The sequence below is a fragment of the Copadichromis virginalis genome, linkage group LG9 (assembly GCF_057382275.1).
Source record: "Copadichromis virginalis isolate Kocher_CV1m ecotype Utaka linkage group LG9, C_Virginalis_male_GT1.1, whole genome shotgun sequence".
NCBI classification, from domain to species: Eukaryota; Metazoa; Chordata; class Actinopteri; order Cichliformes; family Cichlidae; genus Copadichromis; species Copadichromis virginalis.
In genome coordinates, this window is record NC_140626.1 from 6,061,295 (window position 1) to 6,088,906 (window position 27,612).

Consider the following 27,612-nt stretch of genomic DNA (forward strand, 5'->3'; position numbering starts at 1 on the left):
TTCTATCTATTTCAATATTTCTAAATTTCAAGTGGCACTGGAACTGAAGTGGAACTGTTCCTCAGACTGGATCTGTTTTATATCAGGCCGACTATCTTAAACGACCAGTACATTTTCTATCAATAATCACACCGTTCCCTATCACTGTCAGGCATCAAGAGCAAAAACAGGAAAAAAGAGACTCACCTCGGATCAGTATGCTTCCCGATCCTCTCTGCGTGGAGACATGAGAAGAGGCGATAGGAGGGGCCTGTACGTGTGCTTGGTAAGAGCATAGGAATATGGGCGGGCTGGAGCTTCCCAGTTTAGACCAGCTGCTGGACGCCAACTCGGACTATTATGATGGTATCACAACTTTATAGTACCGGTATCAGAGTAAATATGTTGATTTTTCTTTGTTATAAGAGACACAGTCAGCTGTCCTGGGCTGACTAACTTATCACAGAATTGAATAGTCTTTATTAAAAGAAAACACGGTCAGCTAGTGAATTAGTACAGGGCATGGTTTTCTAATGCCAGCTAAATAATAATAACAAGCCATCTGTGCCTACAGGGTTACTAGAATTACCATTATAATTGATTACTTTCTTATGACTGGTTGAAACTGGTTTTCAGTCATTCCTGTTATTGCAGCAATCCTTACATATATAAAAAGAGACATCTTATTTGGTAAACAAGAAGTAATAGCTTACTAAATGTAGTAAGAAATATCATATGACATGTCCATTTTTCCAAGGGTGCAAAAGAAAAGAACATTACACTCTGCTAGACAGATGTACTGCATTGTAGAGAGTCAGTGGATGAGATATGAGAGATTTTCTGTGTCTGTCCTTGTGACAGTGGGGCTGAATCAGTCTGTTAGAGAAGATCCTCAGAAGCTGCACCTTGCTGAGGCTTTTAAACTCCATCATTAAGCTGTGTTTATTGCTGTTGCCAGTACAAGAGAAGTGAGCCACTGCAGTTGTGTGCAGCAAATATAAACCTCACTTCCATGGGATTTTGCAAAGAACTTGACCCGAGTCCACATTTAAATGTTATTGGGTTTGAGGCCTTTACACTGAGGCAACAAGGAATCTGATGAGTTATGGTCTGAGCTGTAAACAATACAGAAACAGAGGTAATTTCTTAAAATAACAAAACATTTCTCCTTATAACAATAATACAATAATAATGAAATAAATAATACTTATATATGTATAACCAGTCCCACTGGAACCCCTGAAGCTTTTAACTCCTTCCGAGTGGTCATAGCTGTGTTGGTGGCCCTACCTCACCAATCTTTTTCTTACTCTTCTCACTCAGTATATGAGGATGGCCGGCTCTAGGCAGATTCAGACAAGTACCCCAGTGCTTCCATTTTTTAATGATGGATTTACCTGAACTCTGTGGGATGTCCAGTGAGTTGGAAATCTTTTGTAGCCATCTGTTTTCATTGATTCGTTCTCTGTGATGCTTGGGATGTTCTTTTGTCACCATGTTACAATTGTGGCAGGAATACTGATGAACCAGAGACTGGACCTCACATACACGTGTTTTCATACTAAAATCATTTGACAAACATCAACTGCACTCAGGTGATCTCTCATTACTAATATGACACTGCAGGAATCAGCTATCTGGACCTCTGTTGAATTGTTGTTGTTGTTGAATTACGTCGCTGACTTTAAAGGGGGGGTAATTTATGCAAAGTGTGCCTGGTTACACAAACTCAATGTTTAATGTGTTTATTTCAAATTAAAAGCAAATTCATGGACAAAACCCTTTGTTTCTTAATCATATGCTTATACTGAAACATTTTTTCCTCCGTAGTGTAGAGGTTAACACATTCACCTTATATGCAAAACATCCCTGGTTTGAGATCGGGAGAAGACACAAACCCAATCTCAGAGGGTCACAAGCTTGTGTATTTTTAGTGGTGGTCTTGGTCAAATCAAATGTGTAGAACTAGCCACTGTGGCAGCCCCTTGGGAAAATAAAGAAGGAGCTAAAAGTACCATGTAGGAACTTGTTGTGGAGAACACAAACTCAAAAAACACAAAACAACAATGTGGCTCTGGCATTCACCATCTGACAACCGTTTATTAATTCACACATTATTCTAGGTGGGAGAGAGAGAAGGCAACCCCACAGGGAGAGAGCAGGAAAGACAGTGAGATGACACATCAAAGAAGCAAAGTAGAAAAATATGAGGAGTTTAACAAAGGGTCTAGTGAGGTTGGCACTAGAACATATGAACCAGACTGGCACAACAAATGTAAAGGTAAGGAATGTAAAAGCGTGCCTTGTATGTGTCTTGGTCACAAAGCAGCCCCCCAAGAGCCAGAGGCAGACAGAGAATCAAGGAGATCCCCGTCATCTGCAGCCCCCAAAAGTACTGACGACCCGAGACTACACATCTCAATGTGCCCACCCCAGCAGAACAGGGAGGGAGGCCCCAGGTGTGTTTTCTAATTACAAGTAAAAACTAAACAAAGCGTACTTTTTTTCCCACCACCACCAAGCGCCCGCTCTTGGGAGTGATCATCTGATTGTTGGGGGTTTTCTGTCTATTAGTACTCCACAGATTGAGCTCTCTGCTCAGTTCAGCTACAGTTCCCACAGCGCTCTACAACGTCAGCAACCCAGCTGGTTCTCCGTCCATTTGGTCAAACACTCCCGTGCTCTGCCCCAGCTCAACGATCCACCCGTGACCCATTCAGCCCTGCAAAAACTATTTATCTTCTATCTAACAAAATATTTATCTATCAATCCCTTATCAATCTAGCTTGCTTTGGCTCGTGTTATAGCAGCCTCAATACCAAAATGTAAGTACTCACCTCTTTTAAAACAAAAAGTACTAAATGCTTCACATTTTTAATAAAACTGCACATTAAAGATAAATGTACTGTATTTTAACATTCAGAGACATGTGGTCTTATAATGGGAAAAAGATTAAGGAAAAGTTAACCTACAAATTTTTTTTCAGCTGTGGGTTAAAATAAACTCATTCAGTCAACCTAATAGACGGAGGAAGGCTGTTCCAAAGTTTAACACTTTAATCTCAAAAAGCCAGGTCGCCTCTGTATTTAAAATAAAAGCTTGGAACAGTTAAGAGACCCTGATCAAATAATCAGACAATAGCTCTGTTCTACAGGCTGCACAGAGCCAGACCAGGTTGAGCTTTATATGTTATTAATAAACTAATACCATGGTTCTTAGCAGAGCATATGACAATGCCAGCTGATGTAATGACTGACCTCTTTACAGAAGCTGTAAGGGCTGAACAGAAGGATTGTGTAAGGAGTGGTAAGACAGGCTGTAATAGAAAGACAAGTTACAGCTGTGTATCATCCGCATAGCAATGGAAGAAGGTAACTTTGAAGCTGTGAAGTAGATGACCCAGTGGTAACATGTAAAATGAAAACAGAATTAGTCCAAGGATTGAGCCCTGGAGGACTCCATGTACTTGTGGCACACATAAGGAGATATGAATTGCGAAATATCCATCAGATAAGTGTGATGCAAACCATTTGAGAGTTCTTCCGGTGATGCCAGCCCAGACAATACATGTAGTTAAAATGCCACAGGGGTCAAAAAGACCCCTTGGTAGTTCTCTAAGCAGACAAAAGTATTGGGCCAGTTTGTCCGCCATGGAAAACTAAACCTGTGCTGATGTTAATGTCAGAGCAGGTTTGGAACTTTAAACTATAAGTCTGGACTTAATTTAAGCTGCAGAAGTGTATCGGTAGAATTCAGCTGATGGGGCAGAGTAACCACAGTAATGGGCTTGGACCCCCAAGACTCATCCATAACAATGATGCTGAGACAGATGGAAATGAAACTATTCACAGCTGGCTTTCTGATCCATTTATGAAATCTTTCTAATATTTGATCTTCTAATAATAGCTCTCTAATGTACTCAAACTGTCACTTTGGATGCACTACATCACTTGTATGATCAATGTGATCAGTGTTTAAGCATAAATTAATAGCACTACACCTCTTACATGCATGCTAGCATGCGCTACCAAAAATAGTGCTTTGTTGTGTATCTGACGGTCGAAAGCTAAACCAGTTCCACACCACTGAAGTTGCAGCATTTTTACAAACCAATTCTGGTTCATCTGTTTCATTCAACAATCTGCTTTCGCCCTTCTCATTCTCCGTCGCCGCCATGCTTTTTCCGCCATGTGCATATGAAAACAAAGACACTGCACATGCGCGTTTTCCCCATATTCTATTGCGATATTTCATTTTCTTATCGTTGCCCAGCATTATACCGGTATTACCGGTATTACAAACAGTGTTTGTTGTTGTTTATTTGAATTCTGCAAAATGTCCTATGATTGTTTCTTTTATTTTTTTGAGAGTTAATATTTTGGGTATGGTATCTTTTTTTTTTTTTGAAAAATACAAGAGTAAAAGTGCTTTTAACATGTGCTTCAAAACTAAGTTTGACTGGGAACCTCAAAGCTCAATAGCCTGCATCAACAGAAATTCACTGCAGCCTATGTAATGTTTGATGCGTCATCATTTATTCCAGTCTATCTTGCAAATACATGTTTGTGCTGCAATGTCATGCACAAACACAAACTAGTAGATCCTTAAGATCAAACCTATGTCAAAATAGTGTCATTCTTTTGGTCCATTGGTTTGTGGTAAGCCAACAAACAAAAGGAAAAACAAAAATCAGTTTTGAATGAAATGTACATTTGCTGAAGTTCGGAATGTAGAGCTTTTGCCTGTACTGGAGTAATTTCCCACTGGGGAAGCACGCTTTTTAAAAATGTATTTGTTATTTTTACTAAACGTAAAGAACTAAGTAAGGAAAGGAAAGACTCCAAATAATAAAGTCCTGCAAATTACATCAAAGTTTTTATTTCTTTAAATATTTGTAATAGGTGTTCTGACTACTGAGCAGTACAATGGGTGGGAGTGTTTGTGCCACAAACGGGATCAGTTACTGAATATTGACCTCTCTCTCTCTCTTTCGCTCGCTCGCTCACTCCTACACGAGCATGCGCAGAGGCTCCGTTTCTCGGCGTTTCCGTGTTGTTTCGTGTGTCAGCAGATTGAGACGGCTCATCGCGGTTGGTAAGTCTCATACTGCGCTCCGGTACTTGGGTCGGTTCGCCTCGTCCCTCTCTGTCTGGCCCTGTAGCTACTTTAGCTGCCTATTTGTCACTGTTGCTGCCGTTCACTGGGGCGCTCAGGGCGACGGGGAGAGACGCGGACCGCCGCCTCATTCCGCTGTTTGTTTCCTAAAAGAAGCTGTCTGGACACACTCATTTGGCGCGCTTCCGATCGCGCCTTCATAATAAGAGCTTTTGCTGCAGAACAAAATCTTTACAGTCGTCTTTTTTTGCAATAAAAGTCCAGAAACCGCAATAGAGAGTTGGAAAAACCCGACAGGGGGACGTAATTAGACTTTATTTTTTAAATCATGCTTTTCTTAAAAATAAATTGAATTGAAAACAAAAATATTCTATCAAAATAAACTCCTAAAGTTTTTTGAGCTACATTTTGAGATCCAAACAATAATTATCAGTAAACCAAACGAGATCTGTGTAGATTTATAGAACAGGAGAAGTACACCTCGGGTGCTTTCATAACTTTAACTTTACTTTGTACATTTTAAACAGAATGTGTTATAAGCTAACTGAGTCACATATAACAATTTAATCAAAGGTACAGCAGCTACAGAGAGATTGTTTTACTCTGTATATTAAGAATAAATATAACTGAGTATGCTCACTCAGTTATATTTACTCACTCAGTGTTTCAGTACTTTAACCATTTCAAACTGATGTATAAATGAAAATACTCCCTTAGATGAAAAATAATTAATATCTTATAGTTATTATATAAGATTAATTAATATCTTCAATATATTATCTGTTACATTTATATTTCTGACAGCCACAAATGTTTTTGAGAATCTGATGGGTTTCATTTTGTCAGAGGTGATGCAGTTGCCCCGAAATACATGTAGGATTTTATTTTGAAGGTGAATGTGTGTTGACTTCCTGTGTGTTTTAATGGCGTTGCTTCCTGCCATGATAAAGATGATGACAAGTGTAGTCACAATGTTTTTGTCAAAAATCATTGACAATTAGCTCATTGGTGATTTAGTTGATTCAGAGTCAAAATGCTGGTGTTGATGTTGAGGTTTTTGTAGTTGATGTTACAGCTGTTGTGTGAGTTTGGAGTTTAGATCACATGTTTGTCTCTGTGCTCCTTTAAAAGACTATTCTAATCTTAAATCTTTCACTTTTTATTTGCTGAAACTGAAATTCTAACGTGACTATGAAAAAGTTCATACATTTAATCCACTTGCACTTGACAGTGCAAATGGATTAACATTTATAAATATTAATGATTTTAGTTTTTTTGGATGCAAGATATATTTTGTTTTACTTCATACAGTACTGTGCAAAAGTCGTGAACCACACCTATTTACTTTATATTTTGCTGGGGAAATGGGGGAAAAGGTGCAGCAATTTATTCAGATGTGCAAACATAAATGGAAATACAGTGTATAAGGCAAACACAGAGTTTATACTTTTCTATGAGCTTTTCATCTTTATGTTTCAACACAGCTTGAACTGTCTTAGGCAGCTTTCTTTAGTAAGTCTTCAGGAATAGTATTTTAGGCTTCTTGAAGAACATTCCAAAGTTGTTATTTAGATTTTGACTGCTGTTTGCTCCCTATTGACACTGTTTCAACAATGTTTTCTGCAGCTTTAATCTCGTCCTTTTTGCACTTGCATCACATTTTTAGTTAGATTTTTATGTTCTTTATAGATATTTAATAACAATTTTATCATCGTTTGATAACGTCTCTGATTAGAATAGGTGACCCATGACTTATGACATAGCTCTTTTTTATGTGACTGAGCCTGAAGCAGAAACACTGGGTAACAGAGTAAAGTGGTACTGTGAAACATTTAGGTGGTCTTCACAAACTGGAGACATCATATTTTATTGTTTATTTTGGAGAGCAGTTGTCCTTACCTTAATAGATCATTAACGAATAGTAATTTTTGCAGATGTGTTGCTGTCACTCCTTTTCATCTCGTTGAGGATTATGTGTTGTGTTCTTGGTGTGATTTTTGCTGCACCCACTTGGATTATTAAGTATGTACTGAATGATTCATTCATTGATTACCTGACTGGTTCAGATAATAAACTGCTAGAACTTTAACTGAACAACATCAGTTCAAACTTTACTTCTGTGTTTGTTTTTCTGTTTGAGCAGATAGGAACCAAAGAAGAAGACAAGAGATGAAGAGCAAAATCAGCAGCGCTCAAGGTAACACACTCAGCTCCTGACTCACCTGGGTAAACTCTTTCTGTAAAATCCACCGTTGTTAGCGTTAAGATTTCATTTTAGTCAGATGCTAAAGGTTTATTTTACAACTCCTGCAAAACCTGTGGACTTACTACACTTGAAGGATCCCAATTCAGCCTTTTTTTTTTTTACTGTGCAGTAGATAAAAAAGCACAGATGTTAATAGTTGAACGTTCTGGGTTCATGAAACATAACTCAAACAAGTTAGATTACTTTCTTGAATGTCACATTTTCAGATTGTGTAGAATATTATTATTATTATTATTGTTCATCAAGATGGTTCCAACTTTATTAACGAGTTGTTAGCAGATCAGCTTTGTTTTCATGGATCTTTTTTCACTTTCCAGTTGATGTCACAGATGTGAGTCTTATCTAAAGAAAAGCTTTCAGACTCTTTGCTGTGTAGCAAGATCACTTCTTATCCTGAAACTTAATCATCATCAGACCTACTTATTCCTAACCAATGAGAACATTTCTTTCAGGGTTTTTTACAATTCTGTTCCAGATATTCACTGTTGTTTGTGTCCACTTTCATTTGTTTTGATGTACATAATCTTTTCCTATTGTTTAAACTGACAGTTCACCTGCTAGGACCCAGATCCCTTTCAGTCTGCAAGGTGTAACAATTTGTGAATGTCTGCAAACTGTTTTACATATTTGTGCAGGCATTTGTGATATATAACAGCTTGGTACACGATTGTGGTATATCGTATTATAGTAAGATGATGAATATATGTGTAGCTTATGTATTTATATATGTCCCTATGTACATTTAATGTATGTCGCCCATATTTAAATTAATATTCACTAGAGTTTGTATCCATGTATTTGTATCGATGTAGGCCTGACAAAAACTGCTCAAAAGGTGCTAGTAGTAAACAAAAACTGTATTGATGAGCATATGCAGGGTGCCATAGCTTCTTAGACTGTTAAAAGTTTAGCTTTTAATTAATAAGTAATTAACAGTTCTTATAAAAATGGATTACAGTTTATCTTTATAATAACGTTTGACTTTTGCACTAATAACTTATTAATGAAAGTCTTGGCATTTTCATTAATATGTTATTGAGCTATTGAGAAAGCATTCAACTTAACATTAAACATTAGAAGAGTCACTGTCAGTGTGTGTTGCCCTTAAAGAAAATACCTCATTGCCATATATAGGATGTTAAACATTGTCATGTTTACAGAGCCACACAACCTTGTATTGGTCGTGTGTGTGTCTGTGTGTGTATATATATGTATATATATATACACACAGACACACGTGTATGCAGTGGTGTGAAAAAGTGTTTGTCACACTTAAATGCTCATCAAATAGATTTAAATATTAGACAAAAATAACACAAGGAAACATAAAATGCAGTATCTAAATGTAGGTGTTATTTCTCTATATACATATATATAAATATACATGGTGGTATGAAAAAGTGTTTGCCCCCTTCGGGATTTTTGTATGTTTGTCACACTTAAATGTTTCAGATCATCAAACAGATGTACTTTTAGACAAAAATAACAAAAGTAAACACAAAATGCAGTTTCTTTAATGAAAGTGTTCATTTTCAAGGGGAAAAAATTCCAAACTTACATGGCCCTGTGTGGAAAAATGATTCCGGCCTCAGGACCTGAAAGACTCGCTGTGGTAAATGAAACAGTGACTTCTGCTGTCTATCAAAACAACATAAAGGAGAATGTTGGGACATCTGTTCATGACCTGAAGCTTAGACACTGTTGGGTACTGCAGCACAAATTAACCAAAACGTACCAGCAAGTCCACCTCTGAATAGCTTAAGAAAAACAAAACGAGTGGCCTATCCTGACCTAAATCCAATTGAGATGCTGTGGCGTGACTTTAAAAAGGTGGTTCATACTTGCTGCTAAGGGTTGCCCAACCAGTTATTAGGTTTAGGTATGTGTGTGTATATATATATGTGTATATATATATATATATATATATATATATATATATATATATATATATATATATATATACACATTTATTTTTGCGAGGTTGCCTGCTTTTGGCCTTCAGTGACTTCAGCAGGTATGTCACAGCTGTTACTGAAGCAGAAATGAAACAGAGTAATTGGAGCAGTGATGTGATTATCTGTGATCCTCAGTGAATGTGAAGAGGCGGTCCTGGTCCTGGCAGCAGTACCTAACTGAGCAGAAGGCTGAAGCTGCTCCGCTCACAGTCTTTACCGAGGTAACTATCTACCTCACTCTCTGCCTCCTGTCCATTGCCAATTTAGAATCACTAATAAAGCTAATGTACATGTCTTTAGACTGTGAGAGGAAGCCAGAGCAAAGAGGAGGGAGAAAGAGGGAGAATGTGCTGTTTTTGGGACAGCAGCAACAACAGCGTCAACTTCATTCCATTAACTCAGGCAATACTACACGTAAAAACAATTAGAGAACAGTGACAAATTAAATAGCACAGTGGGGAATTTAACAGACCGAGAGGATTTTATTGGCTGCTACTAAAAGAGATAAAATAACATTACAGAGCCAAAACATCTAAAACAATTGAAGCTGGAGCTGTAAACATACACCAAGAACCTACAGACTGCTGAAACAGAAGTCAGTCTCTCAACAAGCATTGACAGAAAACTGGATTTATTAATACTAATACATGAAAAATGCAAAGAATTCTGCAATAATCTAGAATTTCCACGGATCCAAATTCAAATCGTAGAAAATCCAAGTATTACTGTAGTCAACTGTTGAACCTTTAACTGAACAAACTGAAACTGTCAATAAGAAAACTTGCAAATTAAGTTAACCGTGTTGTAATTCCTAATACACAGCATGAGAGACCAGCTGATAATTGCTAGAATACCTGAACGCAACTGAAAATTCAAAATAAAAAACACAATCACCAGAAAATCCATCCGTCCTTTTTCTTCTTCTTTTCCTCATCAGGGAGAGCCTGGAACCTATCCCAGCTAACATAGGGCAAGAAGCAGGGTACACCCAGGTCTGTCGCAGGGCTAACACAGAGAGAGAGGCTGTGGGAGGAAGCCAGGGAAAACACAGTGTGCAACACACTGTTGCACTGGTGCGCCTAACGTTTTTTCTTAGGAGCACCCAAATTTTTCAACTGCATTGCTTAACACCGCAGTTTTACATGTTCACTTTTTTTTGAACATTGCTGTCCATACAGACGATATTGATGTGTAAAGGATTTACTAACAATCTTGTCAGCACAAAGTTCTTTATTTGGAGCACAGTTCTACAAGAGAAACACGTTACTGAAAAAGTGCTTGTGCTTAAAGTGCTTCACTGAGCTGAAATTTAAACTTATAACATCTCAAAATATGTTAAATAAAAAGAAAATCTAAATTAGAAGTGCCTCAAAGTGTCTCAGTCTTCAAACCTAACCTCTGAATATCTGAACAGCTCGATATCTTATCTATAAACTGGGCATACACCACATCATTTCTGTATGTGGGGTTTATGTTCAAGCCCTTTTTCTTGTGAAGAAAAAGGGCTTGAACGTATTTCAGACTTGAACTTCTTCTTTGGGAGTATCGTAGGCAATGTTAAACGTAATCATTATCTCGGTCTCCTCTGACGACCTGTTTGCTGCTGCCTGCAGTGCATTTATCGCGGCGTATAATGTGTTGTCTGGATACACCGTGCTTTTTCAGCATTTCAATTTGAAACGTATTAGCACCAGTCACAAATGCAGTATTGCCGGCCATGGTCTTTCCACAATCACCACAGTAAATACAGTGCATCATGTTGTCAGCTTTACTGTATCTCAGCCAGGGAAACTGGCTCTCTTCGGAGTCGATGGTATGTGGCTCGTTATCTGATGCTGTCTCCGGACCAGTGCTCGACATAACCTGAGAGGTTGATGGCTCCGTGTCAGAGCACTGGCTATGAATTTCGAACGGATCAGGGTTTAACTTAACGAAAACGTTATCAATTGTTCTTTTCATCTTTTCTTATTACCCACAGCTACATCCACTTCTATTGGGCCTAGGCTGCTCAACTCTCTCTATCTGCCTACTCTTTCAAACGCACACACGTGTAGACCTACAGGAATATCTGGACCACGGCCAATCAGAGTCCTGCCCTTGACTATCTCTGATTGGTTTAGACCACGATATCAGCATAATGTGTGTCTGTTGTTGACCACACAGAGACACACATTTTTTTTCCGAATGGCTGGTCGCACTAGTGTGACCTAGGATTTTCTTTTGTTGCACGATTGACAGATTAGGTCGCATGTGCGACCAAATTGGTTGCACGTGGCCCAGCCCAGGTGATGGAGGTGAACTGAAGACCTTCTTGCTGTGAGGCAACACTGTTAGCCACTGCACCACTGTGCTGCCAATCCCCAGCCAATACTTTAAGTGACAACCTTTTTTGTCTTTGGCTCAAAGATCCACCGAATGCCCCACCACCCTCTAGCTACAAAAACACACTCAACCTTTTAGCCTTTTTATAGACTTAACAGTTCCAAGGTGTTTGATTTGTTCAAATTAGAATGATAAATAATAGATTTGGGTATTAGTCTTTCAGGTATAGATAGGGTTCCAAAAATAGTGAAAATAAAAAAGATGTATTTCCTGCTGAAAACCCAGTGTGATTTTGCACTGCAATCTGCATCACTGTAACTGCTGGAACTCAAACACAAAATGTTAAAGAACAATTTTTATCTTTAAATAATGGTTAGCAAGTTTGTTATGCTGTCTGAATTGTTGTGCAAATACTTTAACTATCTTTAAAGTATTTAAAAGTAAAAAAAAAGAAAACATGTGTCTGATCTCTGCCTGACTCTCTCTGACCTGTTTCTGTCTCTTTTACCTGACTCAGTCCCAGACCTTTCCTAGTAGAAAAACTGGTTTTAAAGTTGGGATGAAGTTGGAAGGCATTGACCCAATGCACCCCTCCATGTTTTGTGTGGTGACCATTGCAGAGGTAAAATTGTCACTCACATCCACATACGCATTCCTGCTTGGATCTAGTCTCATTGGCCTCCTGTCTCTATCAGGCGATTGGCTGTCGGCTACGCCTTCATATTGATGGGTACTCAGAGTGTTATGACTTCTGGGTAAATGCAGATTCACCCAATATTAGACCGGCAGGCTGGTGTAAAGAGCACAACCACAAGCTTCATCCACCTAAAGGTAAAAAACAAGTGGACCAGTCCCTTCAGAGGTAACTACATGGCATGGGTTACCACACCTGTCTGTTTGTCTGCAGGTCACAGTGAGACAGAGTTTGACTGGCAGCAGTACCTTCAGTCCACAGACTCTCAGTCTGCACCAGCAGCCCTGTTCACGTGTTGCACTGGAGTCAGTATACAGTCTGTCTGTCGAACCTTTCTGTTCACCTGTTGCACTCTTGTCAGTCTGACCCACGTATCTGTCTATCCCCTGCCTGTCTTTTAGGGATGTGGGTTCAGGGTGGGGATGAAATTGGAGGCAGTCGACAGAAAGAATCCTGGACTTGTCTGTGTCGCCTCTGTTGCTGATGTCATCGATGACTGCTTCCTTGTTCACTTTGACAACTGGGATGACACATATGATTACTGGTGAGACAGAAGGACGACAGACTTTTTCTGTTTTCAGTATTTTTAGGTTGTAGTGTTGGAGCTGTTTCATGTCACTTGATATTTATTATTTAACGTGTTTTAAACCGGGTATATGGATTGATGGTTGTACTGATCCACCAGGTGTGACAGTAGCAGTCCATACATCCATCCGGTGGGCTGGTGTGAAGAACAGGGACGACCTCTTACTGCGCCACAGGGTATGCAGTCCTTCTGAACTCTATGCTTACAAACTTACATTACCATAGAATGACAGGCAAATAACAAACACACTCACACATCGATACCCAGCATCCAGACTGATGGCGAAACAACTAGTAGCTCAGTGTTCCAAAATTCGAAAGAAGGAACAGCTCTGACAGCTAGGGATTGATGAGGTGCAACACAAATGCTACGGCAAGGGGGAGCCTGGACGCCAGGTCGGGTACCTGAGATTGGGTACTAAGCCCCAAGTGTAATGGAGGAAGGAAGCGGTGCGTTCAGGAGGAACTGACCTGAAAGATAGGATCACGATGAAGCTTGAAACCTGGACACTCCGTAGCCTGTTACCAAGATTATGTGAAGTACCCTCGGAACCCTCTGAAGATCTACTAGGTGATGTGAATGCAGCACTACGGACAATACCTACCGCGACCATTACTGAGACCAACCAGCTGATCTGCACTCTGGTAACAGTGATCAGTGAGATGCTAAGTTACCATTTGAATAGCCAAAAAAAGCAGTACCCTCGGTGGAGAAGGAGACTAGGGGCCAAGATCAAGGTAGCACGGAGTGAGGTTGACCAACTATCGGAGGCAGAACCATCCAAGGTGTACTCTCAGTGGCAGGGGAACAACATGAGAACAGCATCACCAAGGTTGGAGACTGAGCAATACTGGAAGAGCATATGGGAGAAGGACAAAGCACAAATGAACCAGCTGCTAATTGACGACACACCCTATACAGTAATTTAAACACATAATAATTTTCCATATAGTATTCCTCTGTAAAACTCTGTAGTACTTTATTTTGCAGGTCACCCCAACCCTGAAAACTTTGTTTGGGAGGAATACCTTCAGGAGACCGGTTCTACTGCTGCTCCTATTTCAGCCTTTACTCTGGTGAGGATTGAGGAGGCTCATGCAAACATGAAGCCAATCAGGAAGCTGTTTCTGGTAACTTAGAGCTTTCCCTGTACTTTTGTCCAACAGAGAGCGCCACATGGTTTCCAGGTGAACCATAAGCTTGAGGCAGTTGACAGGAGAAACCCTATGCTAATACGCGTTGCCACAGTAACAGACACAGAGGACTACAGGGTGAAGGTAATGTGTATCTGTGTGTGTGATGTAGTGATAATCGTTAACTCATCTACCATTTTGGACATGTGACAGAATATAGGACCTAGTGAATAAGGCTCCAGTCACAGAGACCAGACCAGAATGTCTGACAACAACCAGTCATAAGAAAAATAAGTATTCCTTGACTTGTTGTAAGTGGTTGCTGGAGGTTGAATTACTGTGAAAACAGTTGCTAAATTCAAGCGAACCAGGCTTATAAACCAGTCATATAACCCCCTGTTAAAACACAGATTTTATCTTCTCCATTTTCAGTTTGTGTTGCATTTTTTCAAGTGGTACTATTGCTTGGCTAGCAGTTAATATTTGCATGAAAAACTACAGATGACCGTCCAGAAAAGTTTATGCATCAAGATGCAGGCAAACTGGCAATTTGCTAACACCAAGAGCAATCGCTATTAGGTTTTTGCTGCAGCACTTTCTTTGTACCCAATTTCACCCAGAAGTAGCCAGCAACCTCCCAGAACCACTGGCAGCCAGTCAGGGAGTACACATTTTTCCCTAGCACACATCCAAGCACCTCTCACGCCCATGACGTGACATGAGATACCTCAATAGTCAAGTGTGCACGTTTGATGCCAGGAAGTATTTAACAAGGTGTGTGTCTACAGATTCATTACGATGGGTGGTCGACACAGTTCGATGTGTGGTGTGACAGCGACCTCTGCGACCTGCATCCTGTTGGCTGGTGTCAGCGCACTGGACATCCACTGGAACCCCCCCCAGGTCAGACATACAGGTCAGAGAGAGACAGACTAGTCAGACAGACAGGTCAGACAGTGTTACAGTTCAGAAGGAAAGTTATAGCAGGACAGATTCACTCATTGTTATCATGTGTGTGAGACAGGTTTGTCCCACCTGCCCTCCCCCTCTCAGGGAGTATGTCCTACTGCAGGCTGCAGAGGAGTCGGACACATCAAAGGAGCCAAATACACTGGACACCACAGGTACCTGTCTCATACAAAACACTACAGTTAATTCCCTTACATATACATATACAATACCTCATACAACCATCGCAGGAACATTTACCCTTTTAAGTGTGACAGAAACCGGTCTCACAAACCACAGATACACAAAGAAATCACAAGTACCTTTCTCACCCGCCCCACAGATCCCTGACCCAAAATTTGATAGATAACGATAGAACTCGTACAATCAGACGGGAGTGTCGCAGAGCTGAACACAGGTCAAAGAAGGACAAGTTCCAGGTGTCAGTTCAAATCTTAAAAGACCATCTGTAACACTGCACTGCTTAAAGACTATCGAGAATTATTGCATCTGACTGTCATAACCCACGTAAGACCATTGACTCTGTTCCTGATGCCTCACAGTCTTTATGTTTGGAAGCCTCGTCTGATATGTGCAATACATTTCTGTGCTTTTTTCATTGATAAATTTTAGACCCACTGCTTTTCTCACTTTATTTCCTTCCTTTGGGATCCATTTTTAGAAAGCATACCTTTAAGGAGAAGGATCTCAATTACACCACTTATTGAATGTCTTGCTGAAAATTAAAGCTCAGATAGCCTTGAACTGTTTACATTTGAATGAGAAGAAGACTGAAATATTGGGTTTTAGACCCAGCAGCTACTGTGACAGTAATACACGTGTCAGTTGGATTACTGTCACACACTTTTTGTTGGACTTAGCCAGTTTTGTCACGCCTCCAGCTTGTTCAAAATACTGCGTACCTGCCTATGACTAAATACAGAGGAGTCATATTTCTGTAATGCTTGTGCTTGCTGACTTGTTTTGCTGCGTTGTTTCTGTTGTTGGTGATTCGTGTTTGCTTGGTTGTAATTTCTCGGTGTTTGTGTTTCTCTTTTGTTAAATGTTTGTCTAACTCTGTCACCTAGTGCCTTTGGCTGTCCATATTCTGACATTAACATGCGTAAGGAGATGGTGCTTCCTGATAGGCTGGGCGGAGAACGAGTCATAACCCTCATACCTGTCACCGTGCGCCAGCATGACAACCAGTCAGACAGGTAACTGTAGACTGGTGGAGAAAATGCTTTTGTTGTGGATCTTGTACTGTTAAATCTGAGAATAGAGCTTCTCCAAGCATGTAAACAAACATAGAATGGGAAATGACGTCTACAGTAAGAGGATCTCTGTTATTTCTATTATTCCAGAAGAATAACAGCCGGTCATTATTTTGTCCTGCAAATAATTCTGAAAAACAAGTGATGTTTACATGGTATCTGTTTCTCTCTGTGTTAAACAGCACGAGCTTTCAGAAGGCAGAACCCAGAGACGAGGAGCTGCTGGTTCCTCTTGGCAAGAGAAGAAGGCTGACAGACAGGTGAGAGTGAGCAGATGAGGCAAGATTCTGTTTGCCTGTTAAGTGTTTGTAAGAGAAGTGGCCCTAAAATTAGCCCATAATCAGGGACATTACTCAGACATATCTCTATCTCCTACTGCCTGTCGCACTCTGTCACCTTCTGAGTGTGGCAAGGCTCATCAGATTTGTTATTATTATTATTATTATTGAGTGTGCCAATAATTGTGTGTGTGATATAACTGATGCACACAACTATTTGTCAGGTTTATAACTATTGAATTTGCCAGTGCAGTAGCATTGAGGCGCACTGTTTATTATTCGTCAGATTTATTATAGTTATTATAGTTTTGACACAGTTTCTCTTCACATCTTTGTTTTTCCTCGCACATCTGTCCTGCAGTATGGTCCGCGATTGGCTATCATGATGGAATAATGTTTTGCCCACCAGAGTAGCAAGTTGGTCACGTGACTGAAAACTATGAATCGCACTGAGACACACTATATATTATTTTTCAGATTTCTTATTCTCATCATTAACTGTGCTAATGGAATCGCATCGAGCCACAAAATTATAAATCAGGTTTATTAGACTATTCAGCCCCTATTTCCAGCTGTCTCTTTATCTGGCTTTTAAAATTTTCCGCAGATGAGTCTGTGCACTCACAAAATCAGGGAGGCACACAGACATCCGCACGGACTCTGATGCTCACTATGTGATAATGAAATTTTTGTCACTCTAACCTGAGTGGACCCTAGCAGGGTTGCAGACATAGAAAGAATAATCCCAGTCTTATGATTGATACAAAGAGCCAGATTACCTAAATGAGGCGAAATAGCATGTGAGTACATTCCCCAAATAGCACTGGTGTGAGTAGTTTTATGGGTGATTTACAAAAGTTTGAGTTGGACATGCCCAATCTCACAAGAACCTTGTAATCTAGTGAAAAAAGTGAATTTGAGAGATTTCATGAGGGAGTTGTGCGTGTGTACATTTGTGATCTATATATTATATATTGTCATAATGCATGCAGCTGAATTTGTGTAGGCCCGCAAATAAAAAATGTAGTGCAGCTCATGAGTGTAGAAACTTCACTTTCTTGTGGGGTTCCGCAGGGGTCCATTCTTGGCCCAGTCCTTTTTTCGATTTATATGCTCCCAATGGGCTCAATTAAAAAAAAAAAAAATCATGTCATTGTTATGCAGACGACTCACAGATTTACCTGCCACTGAAATCTAAATCTGTGTGTCCTCTAAAGGTTTTATTAGATTGTTTGAAAGAAGTTAAGGCATGGATGGCTTTAAACTCTCTTAATTTAAATGAACAAAAAACAGAGGTCATTGCGTTTGGTCCCTGTGACCACTACGACTTTGGCCCTTTAGAAATTTATAGAAAAAAAGAAAACCTTTTGCAAGGAACCTAGGAGTGATTTTTGACACGAATTATAAACCAAGGGTATACCAAGGTGCTTAACAAGTAAACATAGAGAATAAAAGAAAGGTAAATAGAAGTAGGACCAAAGCAAGTACTAGGTATGCAAGCAGATCACTGTCACAGATACATAGGAGAAGCAGCAGATACATATCAAACAAAGAATTAAAATAAGCATAAAAGTACATAATGTGAAATCATAAGTGAAATGTTAACTAGAAGGAAAGGCAAGATTGAATAAGTGGGTCTTTAGTCGTGATTTAAACAGTGCAATAGAATCAGAGGCGCGGATAGCGAGGGGGAGGTTATTCCACGGTACCGGGGCAGCCACAGCAAACGCACGGTCACCCCAAGACTTCAGCCGAGATCTAGGTTGTGTCAGAAGTAGTTGAGTAGCAGATCTAAGTGTTCTAGCAGGATTATGTGGCTTAAGAAGTTCACTAAGATAACTCGGCACTAATTTATTAATGGTTTTGGACATGAGCAGTAATATTTTAAATTGAATACGGTACTTAATGGGCAGCCAGTGCAAGCCAGCTAGAACAGGAGTAATAGAGCAGAATTTCCTGGTACTAGTCAGGAGGCGGGCCGCCGCATTTTGGACTGTTTGCAGTCTAAGGAGGAGGGAAGACTGAAGTACAGGGAATTGCAATAATCCAACCTGGAGGTCACAAAAGCGTGAATAAGCTTCTCCAGGTCCTCATGTGGAACATCTTTAATAAAATGATCAGCATTGCTGCTTTACCAGGTGTAACTATGAAGTATAACATCCAGGCATCCATGAAAACAGAATTTATTACATTTAACGGAGTTAGAAGTTAGCAGGAAGCTAGCGGATGTTAGCTCGCTAGTTTCGCTAGCTACCTAAGCATGATGTAGCATGTTCTGACTGAGAGATTTCTGAAAGCATTCAAACGTACAGCTCTGCTATCACTTCCAACATAAATGAAGACAGAAAACTAAACAGCAGTGACGTTTGTAGGATTACTGATGTTGGGCTAGCTGGTATATAATGATGTGCTACGTGATCGCTAGTGACACAGCTATGTTGGCATAACATAAACAGTGAAGCTGGAGGATTTAAGCTAACACTTTTCCCCTCGATAAAAGTTAACGTGAGGGTTCCTGATGGTTAGGGACAAATGCAATCGCATGGCAGGATGCTGTAAACGGACCAAACTTCAGTCAGGAGAACAACTGAGATAATCCATCCACAATACAAGGTTAGTCATTAATATACTGCAACAACATGGGAAGAATGAGTTGAATAAAGTTTGATTTATCTGACTGTTTTGCTTAATGTGTCTTATAATCCCGTGCACCTTATGGCCCGAAAAATACATATTTGACTTTTTTATTTGGCACAAAGCAGTTTAATGTTGCAAAGCACCTCTTTTTATCTTCAGTGGATATTATACATGGTTATGCTGAGGATATGTCAGCCCATTTCTACTGGAAATGCCTTTTGGTTAAACTTTCAGCAAGGAATTTGCATTTGCACTGTTAAATTTTTAGATAGCTTTAATACATATAAAAAACAGCTGCTTGTTTAAGTTAAAATAAATGGATGGGGGTTTTTTGCGCTAGTAAAGTTGTGGAGTTGTATTTTGTCTCGCATCAATTATATCGTCAGTTATATCGTTATCACAAATTTTCAAATATTTTTGGCCATATCGCCCTGCTCTAATATTGTATTTTCAAAGATTGCGCCTAAAGGGAGCAAATACAATGAAAAAGAATAGGGCCTAAAACTGATCCTTGAGGCACACTGCAACAGGCCAGTGCAGAGGAAGGTGCCCAAGTTAACCAAAAAGGACCTGTCAGCGAGGTATGATTTAAACCAGTCAAGGGCAGTGCCTCTGTGGGTATCACAGTGTGCTCAAGTCTTAATAATAAGATGTTATGGTCCACCATATCAAGAGAGGTCCAATAAAACAGGGACCATAGAGCGTCCAGTATCAGTAATTACAAGAATATCATTAAGAACTCTAACTGTTTATCAATGGTTGATAAACAGATCAAGGCTGTAATCAAAACCAGTTTCTTTCATCTCCGGCTACTAACAAAAGTGAAGCCATTCCTCTGTTCCAGAGACTTTGAGAGAGCTATTCAACTTTTGTAATAGTCTTTACTCAGGTGTTAGTCTGTCATCAGTTAGCTAACTTCAGCTGGTCCAAAAGGCTTCAGGCTTCAGGGTTACTAACTGGCACACGCAAGTGAGACCACACATCCCCCATACTAGGATCCTTACACTGGCTGCCAGTTAGTTTTCGAATTGATTTTAAGATTTATTATTTGTTTTTAAGGTATTGCACAGGTTAGCACCCTCATACCTTTCTGATCTTTTGAACTGGTACAGTCCTGCAAGATCATTGAGGTCTGCAGATCAAATGCTCCAAATCCTCCAGATTAAAGCCCAGAGGAGATCGAGCCTTTGCTGTGACTGCCCCTTCACATCAGGACCTCCCCAACATTAGACACTTTCAAATCCTGTCTGAAAACCCACTTTTATTCCTTCGCGTTTAAATCAGAATGACTTTTTACTACTTTTATTTGTCTTATTTCTTACTCAAATCTTCTTTTTAAAATGTTGTCATGTCTTCCTATGCTTTTATCTCTTTTGATTATTTGAAATGTACAGCACTTTGGTCAACAGTTATTTTAAATGTGCTATATAAATAAAATTGACTTTGACTTTGAAAATGGTGTGCACTGCCCATGGTCCTGAAATTATGACAATTTTTGCTATACGTTATAGAATTTATTAACAAAACCAAACGGCACCTTCAATCTGTCGAATCAATTCCAAACATCAAAAGGAAAAATGTGCTGCTGTTCACACATCCCATGCCTGATGTCCACCAAGGCCTGATTACTTGCAGGATAGGTTCCTGTCTCCACCCTGGTTTGTCCCTTCTTTAAGTACTTCACATCAACCCCTTTAACAGTAACATTTTGGCCACAAAGGCTACAGTAAAAAACACCAAAAATGGAAACGTTTGAAGAAGCTTTGTTTATGCTGGAATTCCATGTCTCCTTTTAGCTGGAAATTCCAGGTCATCTCTGAATTCACTGAGCAAATTTAGGATTAGGTGGCTTCGTACGCTGTGTGTTTTTATCACATCTACATCTGGCATTGCAAATAAATTGTCACATGGTGTTCTCTCTGCGGTGCTACCTCTGCACATTAATAACTGCCACCATTCTAAAGACGCCATACTGCTTCTTTTATGAGTACTACTTTACAAACAGGAAGTGTTTAAATGTGTTGGCCTTTCAAAGTAAAATTCAATAATAAAATAACTTTTATAGTTGCCTCTTTCACACTGAAACACAAATTCAGCTTTCTAATTATTTTAGCATACATATAATTACAGCATACATATAATTATTTCAACAAGTAATACTTGACTTTCAAAATAAAAGCTCAACAATATTACGGTTAATTATCAGTGTTCATGAAAGTTCATGATTTTTTTTCTCTACAAATTATTGCCCTATGGCTGCCTCATTGACTTGATTTATGGTTATTGCTGTGTAAACAGGATGGCTGTAAATACTTTGGCCTTTTAAAATAATTTTGACATTTCAAGCCTGAGTCACCTCTTTTTAGCTGGCTTTATTTGGGTTGTTTCAAAGTACCCACATTATGCTGCCAATACTTCTTCCAACCTCCAGAAAGGAATCCTCAGCTCCTTTTGGCTACTGATGATGCACTGGCATAATAAAATTTCTTCAGGAACTTTCTCATTTTCAGAATAAAGTTCATATTTTGCAGTGTGTGTGGGTGATAGTTGAGTAGATGTTATATAAGATAGATTATATAACCTAAAAACACACTTGACCACATTCAAACAGTAAGGCTGGACTACTGTTATTCGTTATTATCAGGATGTCTTTAAAACTCCCTGAAAAGCCTTCAGCTAATCCAAAATGCTGCAGCAAGAGTGCTGGAGGGGACTAGAAAGAGAGAGCAGATTTCTCCTGTATTGGCTTCCCTTCATTGGCTCCCTGTTAAATTCAGAACTGACTTCAAAATCCTGCTCCTCACATACAAGGTCTTAAATAATCAGGCCCCATCTTATCTTAATGACCTTATAGTACCACATCACCCCATTAGAGCTCTTAGCTTACAGACTGCAGGCTTACTTGTTGTTCCTAGAGTAATTAAAAGTAGAATGGGAGGCAGAGCCTTCAGTTTTCAGGCTCCTCTTCTGTGGAACCAGCTTCCAGTTTGGATTCAGGAGACAGACACTATCTCTACTTTCAAGATTAGACTTAAAACTTTCCTTTTTGGTAAAGCATATAGTTAGGGCTGGACCAGGTGACCCTGTATCCTCCCTTAGTTATGCTGCAATAGGTGTAGGGTGATTCCCATGATGCACTGGGTGTTTCTTCTTCAGTGACCTTTCTCACTTACTATGTGTTAATAGAGCTCTCTGCATTGAATCATACTTGTAATTCAAGTTTCAAGCTTCCACAGCATGGCTTTTGTCCTGTCATCCTCCCCTCACCCCAACAGGTCGCGGCTTATGGCCGCCCCTCCCAGAGCCTGGTTCTGCTGGAGGTTTCTTTCTGTCAAAAGGGAGTTTTTCCTTCCCACTGTCACCAAAGTGCTTGCTCATATTGGCTCATATGATTGTTGGGTTTTTCTATGTATGTATTATTGTAGGGTCTACCTTAGAGTATAAAACACCTTGAGGTGACTCTTGTTGTGATTTGGCGCTGTATAAATAAGACTGAATTGAATTGAAGGTTTCCATCACTTTAGATGACTTAGAATAATTGGCTTAATAAGTTCTGTCTTGAGAACAGGGTGAGATCCCACAGTGAGTAAAACCTGTTCAAATACACAAGTGATTCTGAATAGTTAAGTTTAATATAGACTCACAGTAGAGTGAAAATACAGTGGACTCACAGTAGAATGCTGTTTTATTTCCTTTGTTTTTTTTCCACTCATAATGGTTGTCTTGTATTCTCCTTTATGGCTAGAACCACCCGAATGCCCCAGCCAACCACATTCCTTCGTGTGAAACAGGAAGAGGAGGAGCCTCATCTCAGAGTCCTCAGCCCAGGTACTAAGTTGGGAGAGAGGGGAGGGTGGTGGTGGGCTGTTTAAAGTGGAGAGTTGCTCCTTCACTGTTCACTGTTCTGCATTATACTGCAGAATTCACCAAACCGCTGACGTCAGGTTTCAGAGAGACAACAGCAGCTAAACTACTGAATACAAACACAGATATTCATGTTTGAACTGCTGTATGCAGAAACATACTACAGACATAAGCAGTTTAAAGTGTAGCAGTACTCTAACATGTTCTGCAGTGTAACCTATCAATTTCTCCCTACACCCACAGTTGGTCTACCCCTAAAATTAGCCTCATACTATATATTATTATTATTATTATTATTATTATCATTATTATTATTATTATTATTATTATTATTATTATTATAATCAAGCTTAAAATAAACCTGAAATTAGATTAAAATCAGCCTAAGCCTGTATAAAATGCAATCTGTCATTGATAATACCTGATTTTTATGTGTTGAACTTCTTCAGGTCAGGGTCCGTTAGCACACAGCTTGAGATGCATCAGCCCCTCTTTTTGAATGGGAGCTTACATATAAGACAGAAAGCAGATACATATGTTTCAGAAATAAAAGTGAGGTGTGACATATCTGCAGCTGCAGCATCACAGGATGTGTTCCAGCTGTTTTGTGGCATAAAAAAGGTGAAACTACAACGCTGCTGTTTGTGATGGTGGAAGCGGTCATTGACATATAAACTCATCCACACTCTGGAAACAACATTGCTCTCTTCACTGTTTCCATGGAAACAGCAGGCAGATAAGGTGGCTGTTTCTATGGAAACATTTCACCATGGTAGCTGCTGTTTTAGTTGTTCTCTGTGTGCTTAATCCTGTAAAGGACATCCGAGTCTTTCCAATTACCAATCGGCTGATTGATCAGGATCACGTGATGCCCATCTTAGTGTTTAGTGGTGAGACCTGCTGACTCTTCACATATTAAATAAGTTCATATTTGGTATGTGGCAGGTCTCTGCGGGGTTTCTGCTGGTCTCGCAGTGTTTTACTGTGAAAAACAGTGTTTGTGGATGACGTCTCACCACATTAACATTTCATATTGTAAATCAATGTTGCTGTTCACTCCCCTGTTGGTTGCTTTCACCACTGAATAGAAATTTCTATATTTGGGGAGTTTAAAATTGTTCTCACTGTTATTGGTTGTGTTTGTTTATGAAGCCACTGCTGTTTGGTACTAAGGTGTTGTCATTTTTGTTGTTGAGGTTTTGCCGTGTGGTTGTCATTGACTGGTGTTTCTGACCTCTAGAATCCAGTCTGCAGGCCGCCCTCCACCAGTCTGTCTTCCTCTCAGCCATGTCAGCACAGCCCAGCCGCGACCTGTCACTATGCTGGGAGCAACACCGCAAATTGTTGCCAGGTGTTGCAGGAGTCCACGCTGAGACTGTCCAACACTGGAGCGTCCAACAGGTCAGAGAGCAAAGAGATGCTGCAGCTATGTAGTTCACTAATAGTAAATAAGAGTGCTCATTCAATTTATTTGTATTAACGTACATTGCGTTGCACACATTTTACTGACTGTATGTATGACAAATGGATTTTTTTCGCTCTTTCCCTCTAAGGTGTCAGATTTCATAGAGTCTCTCCCCGGCTGTGAGGAACAGGCCAAACAGTTCAGAGACGAGGTGAGATGACCGGACGAGATGATCTGGTGGTGTAGAGCTAATGACGTGACAGTGGCAATGATCTGATCTGTTCCTGCTTCTGTTCTAGCAAATTGATGGACGGGCCTTCCTCCTGCTCACCCAGCGGGACATCATCCGGATTATGTCAATCAAACTCGGCCCTGCCCTCAAGATCTACAATTCCATCCTGATGTTCAAACACGCTGAGGACAGAAGCCGATCACATGCTAAGGATAGGAGCCAATCACATGTTGAGCATACCAATACTTGACATTTGCAGCTCGTAACTGACCAAATCCAAACCTGATAGACCCCATTACCATGGCATCTACCCCTTATTCTCTGATCTGGACGAGCCATGTTTTCCATCCTGTTGTCACCTGAATTTGTTTGACGTTACAGTGACCTTTCTGTTGGCAGGTCCTGTGACGTCATTTCGACATTCAGTTACTGTCATCATTATCACTTCATGTGAAAACAACCAACCATCACTTAGGGAAACTGCCCTTTGGATGGGGCACAGCTTTATTCAGGTGAACTAAAAACTGGAGGCAAAGCTTTAAGTGGGACTTACAACTTGTATGATCAGCAGTGGCAGTTCTGCCAGGAAACATGGCTGTGCTCAGTCGATTGTCTGAGATGTTCAAAAAAAATCTGCATCAAAACATCTTGAGATAGATTTCTCAGTTTTGTTATTTTATCTGTAAATCAGTCCTGGGAAGTAGTTTCACCGTTATCTGATCCAAGTTGCTTTATTTGATCATATTTACTTGTAATGTTAAGATATCAGGGAAAAAAATCAAAACACGCATGTCAAATTAAAAAAGGCCCCATCAGAACATTAAACAGACTGCGCTACTCAGAGTCAAGTCCTTTTATTTGTCCTCTAATGCAAACGTAAGTTATCAACAGATTTTTATTGTAAGAAAAGGGTTCTGTGAACAAAAAGTGTTGCATTGATTTTAGTAAAGCAGTGGTTCCACGAAAGAGAGTTAAAAACATGACAGAAATTATTCCTCACATGAAGAAAAGAAAAATTCAGACATTTATTTGAAATATTCACAACTGCATTTCGGTCTCACAGTGACAAAAGTCCGGTTTACTGAAAAGGTTTCCATAATTAACACGAGTCTCATCATTGTGTTGAGTGTGTAAAAATCAAAACCTGTAATTCCTAGAAAATCTTAAACATCATTACAGTGTTATGAGAAAACTCTCCTAATTACAGAATGGCATTAGAATTTCAAAAAAGAGAAAAATGAACATTCTAAAATAGTATTACACAAAATACATCAAATACATCATCAAAAGTCCCAAAATTACATAAACAGATATTATTCATGGAGATGTTTGCATAGGTCTCCAAAACTGGGTAAGTTGCATCTGCGTGCACACGTAGCCCTAGAGACCAAAGGTCCATGTCCATTTAATTTTGGGGTGAACTTTATTAGACTTCTTCTTGACTTCGCAGTGTCTTGATGAGATGCAACACCATGCTGAGATGAACAAAACCATTGTCTTCATTCAGGCCTCATCAGTCAGATTTCTACCATGATCACAGTACTATGTGCTCTCTCCTCATTACATTACTAATCCTGTTAACTTTTAGCATCATCCTGCCACCTCTGCTGGGATCTGTCAGGTTGTGGAAATGTGTAATTGGCTGCGTCTCTTAAACAATCAATAAAATAACTGTTCAATAACTCTGAATTTTCAGAAGAAATTTTTTAACTTTGGAATAATTGCAAAGTCTATATTTATAATTTTATTCTCTCGTGTTACAGTCTGTTTTGTTATCTACCGTGTTTGTATAGAGTTTTATTTTAGAGTAACCATAGATCTATAGATTTGTACTTCAGTTCGTCTCGCTTCTCTCTGACCTCTTCTCCTCTGTGATGGCGCAGCAGGAGCTGAGCTGTAGACCTTAACTCAGATCAGCATATCCTGACCTGCAGTGGTCTGTTGCACACTTTGAGTTTGCAAATTCTAGTTTACACAACAGCTTTCCTCAGGTTTTCACTGTAACAGGTCCAGGCGGGTATTTTCATGTTTCCAACAGTGGGCTGATATTAGGGCCTTTGTCTAACTTCTCTTTGCTGTTTGTCAGTATTTGTTGAGACCAATAAAGCTTCTGATCTGGTCTGTGTGCTGTGATCTCTCATTTGCACAAGGAAGAACCCATATATATATATATTTCAGCAAGTTGCATTTTCGTCATCTTTCACTGATTGACTTTGTAGGAGTAGAGCTCCTTAAATCCTGTATCCAGCAAGAACAGGAAAACACTAGGCTTTCTTCAGGATCATGTGTGATACAATTTTCCCATTATACCAAATATCAAAGGTGCTTTATTGGATTGAGATCTGGTTACTATGGAGATCATGAATTGATTTGAGGTTTGTGATATGATGCATTATCTTCTGACAGCTGGAGGGATGTGCATGGTCAGCAACGGTACCCAAGTAAGCTGTGATGTTTAAACTATGCCCAGTGTGCCCGAAGTGTGTGGTTCATGCTTTCATATTTATGCCAAATTCTGACCCGACCAATATCGCAGCAGGAATCAAGACTCTTCAGACCAGCCAATGTTTTTATGTGTTATAGACAGTGTGTGTGATGTGTGCCTCTCTGCACACACTATCATAAATACGCATAACTAAAGAAAAATACAATGTATAGTGTAAGAAAGAAGAGGTTAATAAGATCAAGATCCATCAAAAAAATGATAAAATATGAATAACTGTGGGTTTATTGTATCATTAATTATATGACTGCAGCTCTGATTTACTTTTAACCAATTTCTGACCTTCTCATCAAAAGTGGGAAAAGCAGTGTGGCAAATCTCACGGGCATTATAACCCATTTTATTTACATAGTGCCAAATCACATCGACAGTCCCATCAAAGCATGCTACATCGAAATTTTCTATTTTTTGGACCATTCTC

The 27,612-nt window shown here is 39.6% G+C and overlaps 1 protein-coding gene across 2 annotated transcripts; it reads left to right on the forward strand.

Annotated features, from left to right (window-relative positions):
* The first annotated feature begins 4,997 nt into the window (after positions 1 to 4,997).
* On the forward strand, positions 4,998 to 26,807 carry l3mbtl4 (L3MBTL histone methyl-lysine binding protein 4). 2 transcript variants are annotated; one of them, XM_085467487.1, is made up of 19 exons: positions 5,013 to 5,073; positions 7,029 to 7,116; positions 7,238 to 7,291; positions 9,451 to 9,536; positions 12,155 to 12,259; positions 12,333 to 12,468; positions 12,545 to 12,636; positions 12,733 to 12,875; positions 13,017 to 13,093; positions 13,908 to 13,993; positions 14,084 to 14,194; positions 14,839 to 14,953; positions 15,075 to 15,174; positions 16,087 to 16,215; positions 16,455 to 16,532; positions 22,933 to 23,015; positions 24,292 to 24,452; positions 24,605 to 24,667; positions 24,756 to 26,807. In XM_085467487.1, exons 3-19 carry the CDS (start codon positions 7,264 to 7,266, stop codon positions 24,936 to 24,938), a joined length of 1,776 nt encoding a protein of 591 aa, XP_085323613.1. In that variant the 5' UTR covers positions 5,013 to 5,073; positions 7,029 to 7,116; positions 7,238 to 7,263; the 3' UTR covers positions 24,939 to 26,807. The 2 variants fall into 2 exon arrangements, with proteins under 2 accessions (XP_085323612.1, XP_085323613.1); XM_085467486.1 differs by lacking the exon at positions 7,029 to 7,116 and having other exon boundaries at positions 4,998 to 5,073.
* Positions 26,808 to 27,612: the final 805 nt, after the last annotated feature.